A 3,104-nucleotide genomic window follows, 5' to 3' on the forward strand; every position below is an offset into this window, starting at 1 on the left:
TCGATATTTTTAACAATGATTCATATGACAAATACTTTGATATTTTTAACATTTTTTGTTACTTTTCAATAATATTTCATTAAAAGTATTTTTAATATTAGAACATAAAAAATATTTCTCAACAACAACAACAACAACTATGCCTTCATCCCAAAACAATAAAAAATATTTCTCGTTGATTAAAAATAAAAAAATTATGTATCGTTGAACCCTACTTTTGGCAAAAACTTTTCAAAATTGTGAGTGGAACCTGCATCCCATTGAGTCTATCGATTCCCTGCACATGAGATGATGCACAGAACCGATGACCCTCAGGCATCAATCTACAAATCGGCGGTGCAGGGAAGCGATAACCTTGAGGCTGACCAAGTTGGGTTCGCCTTTCACTACATGGGCTCACAAAAAAATAACCTATGATACCAAGAGTTCTGTTCTAAAGTTTACAGCTGAATCCTAATTCCTTACCCCCATTGGTTTGATACTTGAATGGATAAGAGCCTAACCTAGGTTTGGATTGTCATTGGCGCTCAGAACATCTCAACTGCTAAGATTCAGATTCAAGGACTATCTACGGACCCTGACTTTCATCAAACAAGTTCTAGGGTCGATCCGGGTAGGGAGCAAAAGTAACCAATTTTAGAGAGAGAGAGAGAGAGACCAACTCTCTGCGGGTGAAAGTTTGGTTTTTGCGAGGGCCTACCGCTCCAAATTAAGAATCAAGGACGGGAAAGATAGCAGAGACTCACTGCGGTGAAAAGTTTGGTTTTTGCGAGGGCCTACTGCTCCAAATTAAGAATAAAGGACGGGAAAGATAGCAGAGACTCACTTACTGCGGTGAAAGTTTGGATTTTTGCGAGGAGCTACTGCTCCATATAAAAAATAAAGTAGGAGGGAAACATTCACGCGCGGAAATCCCATGAGCAAACACCCATTGGATGATTTCGTTTGAGGTGGCAGCGTCTCTATCCACAATTTAGGATCACATATCCACCACTCAAGTCGGGCATCCCCTCCCCTTTCCCTCTATTTATAGGTGAGCTAAATATCTCCTCCATTACCCCCCTCTCCCAGTCTCTCTATCCATGGCGCTTCAAGCACACATTGGCTCTGTCATTCCTTCCACACTCTCACTTCACAAGGAGGTTGCTGCTAACAAATCCCCATTCTGCTGCTTTTCTTCTTTAGTTTGTCTCGGTTCCTTTTTTCTTCTCCATGAGTTAAATTGAGGCGTTTTGATGTTTTGTTTCATGGCAGACGAGGACAAGCACCGGCAAGGACGCCGCCTTCTTCGGGGTTCCACTCTCTGAACATCACAAATCTGATTTCAACCCTCCCATTCTCAGAACCAAGGTTGGTTTTCTCTATCATCCATCTTAAGGAGCATTTGATTGCGCTGACAGAATTGTGTAGAACAGGCCTGTCTGGACACTGGTAGCCGGGTGCGGAGAACATTAAAACTCAAAACTTCGCGCACCCTGTTCTTCGAGAAATGCGGATACACTGGCCAAAAATTTACATGCATGCATCTCTGATTGACACTTTGGGCAAAATTTTGCATGCATACATCTCTAATTGGTCTTCTATATTGTTGTTGTTGTTTTTGCAGAGAGAGGCTAAGCAGAGGGTATTGGTGGGCAGCGTAAGGGCACAAACAGCAGTAACCACTCCATCGATCAACAGGGCAACTACTGATGGGAAGAAAACCCTGAGGAAAGGGAACGTCATCGTCACTGGTGCTTCGTCCGGGCTAGGCCTCGCCACTGCGAGGGCGCTAGCAGAGAGCGGGAAATGGCATGTGATCATGGCCTGCAGAGACTTCCTCAAGGCCGAGCGGGCTGCCAAGTCCGCCGGCATGTCCAAAGACAGCTACACAATCATGCATCTCGACTTGGCCTCTCTCGACAGCGTGAGGCAGTTCGTCGACAACTTCAGGCGGTCGGAGAAGCCGCTGGATGTGCTCGTTTGTAATGCCGCCGTCTATCTCCCCACCGCCAAGCAACCTACCTTCACTGCTGAAGGCTTCGAATTGAGCGTGGGGACAAACCACCTAGGTCATTTCCTCCTCTCTCGCTTGCTCCTTGATGACCTGCAGAAGTCCGATTACCCGTCGAAGCGCCTCGTCATAGTTGGATCTATCACAGGTAACAACAACAAGATCATCAAGAATTCTTGTTACACTCTTTGATTGGGTTCTTCCGCGAGCTGCTGTTGATTTTGCTGGGTTTTTGGGGGGGTGGAATTGGAGCAGGAAACACAAACACATTGGCCGGGAACGTGCCTCCAAAGGCAAACCTCGGCGACCTCCGGGGCCTGGCAGCAGGCTTGAATGGGCTCAACACAGCAGCCATGATCGACGGAGGGCAATTCGATGGAGCCAAGGCATACAAGGACAGCAAGGTTTGCAACATGCTCATGATGCAAGAATTCCACAGGCGTTTCCATGAGGAGACAGGGATAACCTTCGCCTCATTGTACCCGGGATGCATCGCCACAACCGGATTGTTCAGGGAGCACATCCCATTGTTCAGGCTCCTCTTCCCTCCTTTCCAGAAGTACATCACAAAGGGCTTCGTCTCAGAGGAAGACTCCGGCAAAAGACTAGCTCAGGTATCCATTGCTACTCTGTAGTTAGTATCATCAAGTATATACTTAACCACACACGCAGTGGGCCTGTAGGGGAACCACATTTGACAATCTGCTTCTGGTTCTTAAATCTTCAGTTCTTGTTTTGTTTGCGAGAGAGAGAGAGACCCTCCAATTGACAAATGATTTGTCTACTCAAAACTGTTCTGTTTCTGTGTTTTGGCTTCAAGGTGGTGAGTGATCCAAGCCTGAGCAAGTCAGGCGTGTACTGGAGTTGGAACAAGGACTCTGCTTCATTCCAGAATCAATTGTCTCAGGAAGCGAGCGACGTGGAGAAAGCTAGGAAGGTGTGGGAGATTAGTGAGAAGCTGGTGGGCCTTGCTTGAAGGAAGGAAATGAAAGCAGAGAGAGAGATGTATGTTATTGGAGTGACTGTTTCCCCTGCGACTGTAACTGCTCCGTTTGTATTCGTGGAAAGATTTTGAGTTGGAGACAATAACTGGGGATTTCTCATCTTGCAA

At 46.3% G+C, this 3,104-nt stretch overlaps 1 protein-coding gene across 1 annotated transcript; it reads left to right on the plus strand.

Moving 5' to 3' along the window:
• The first annotated feature begins 1,022 nt into the window (after nucleotides 1-1,022).
• On the plus strand, nucleotides 1,023-3,104 carry LOC149818741 (protochlorophyllide reductase-like). Its single transcript, XM_089983977.1, has 5 exons — nucleotides 1,023-1,142; nucleotides 1,255-1,350; nucleotides 1,607-2,141; nucleotides 2,249-2,607; nucleotides 2,814-3,104. The coding sequence occupies exons 1-5, from the start codon at nucleotides 1,083-1,085 to the stop codon at nucleotides 2,967-2,969; spliced, it is 1,206 nt and encodes a 401-aa protein (XP_089840103.1). The 5' UTR covers nucleotides 1,023-1,082; the 3' UTR covers nucleotides 2,970-3,104.

The sequence above is a fragment of the Nuphar pumila genome, chromosome 13, assembly GCF_984573655.1.
Source record: "Nuphar pumila chromosome 13, dmNupPumi1.hap1.1, whole genome shotgun sequence".
Classification (NCBI taxonomy): domain Eukaryota; kingdom Viridiplantae; phylum Streptophyta; class Magnoliopsida; order Nymphaeales; family Nymphaeaceae; genus Nuphar; species Nuphar pumila.

Coding starts and splice junctions, on each gene's coding strand:
- LOC149818741 (XM_089983977.1), top strand. CDS start 1,083: ATGGCGCTTCAAGCACACATTGGCTCTGTCATTCCTTCCACACTCTCA. Junction 1,143..1,254: donor CACTCTCACTTCACAAGGAG/GTTGCTGCTAAC, acceptor GTTTCATGGCAG/ACGAGGACAAGCACCGGCAA. Junction 2,608..2,813: donor CCGGCAAAAGACTAGCTCAG/GTATCCATTGCT, acceptor TTTGGCTTCAAG/GTGGTGAGTGATCCAAGCCT.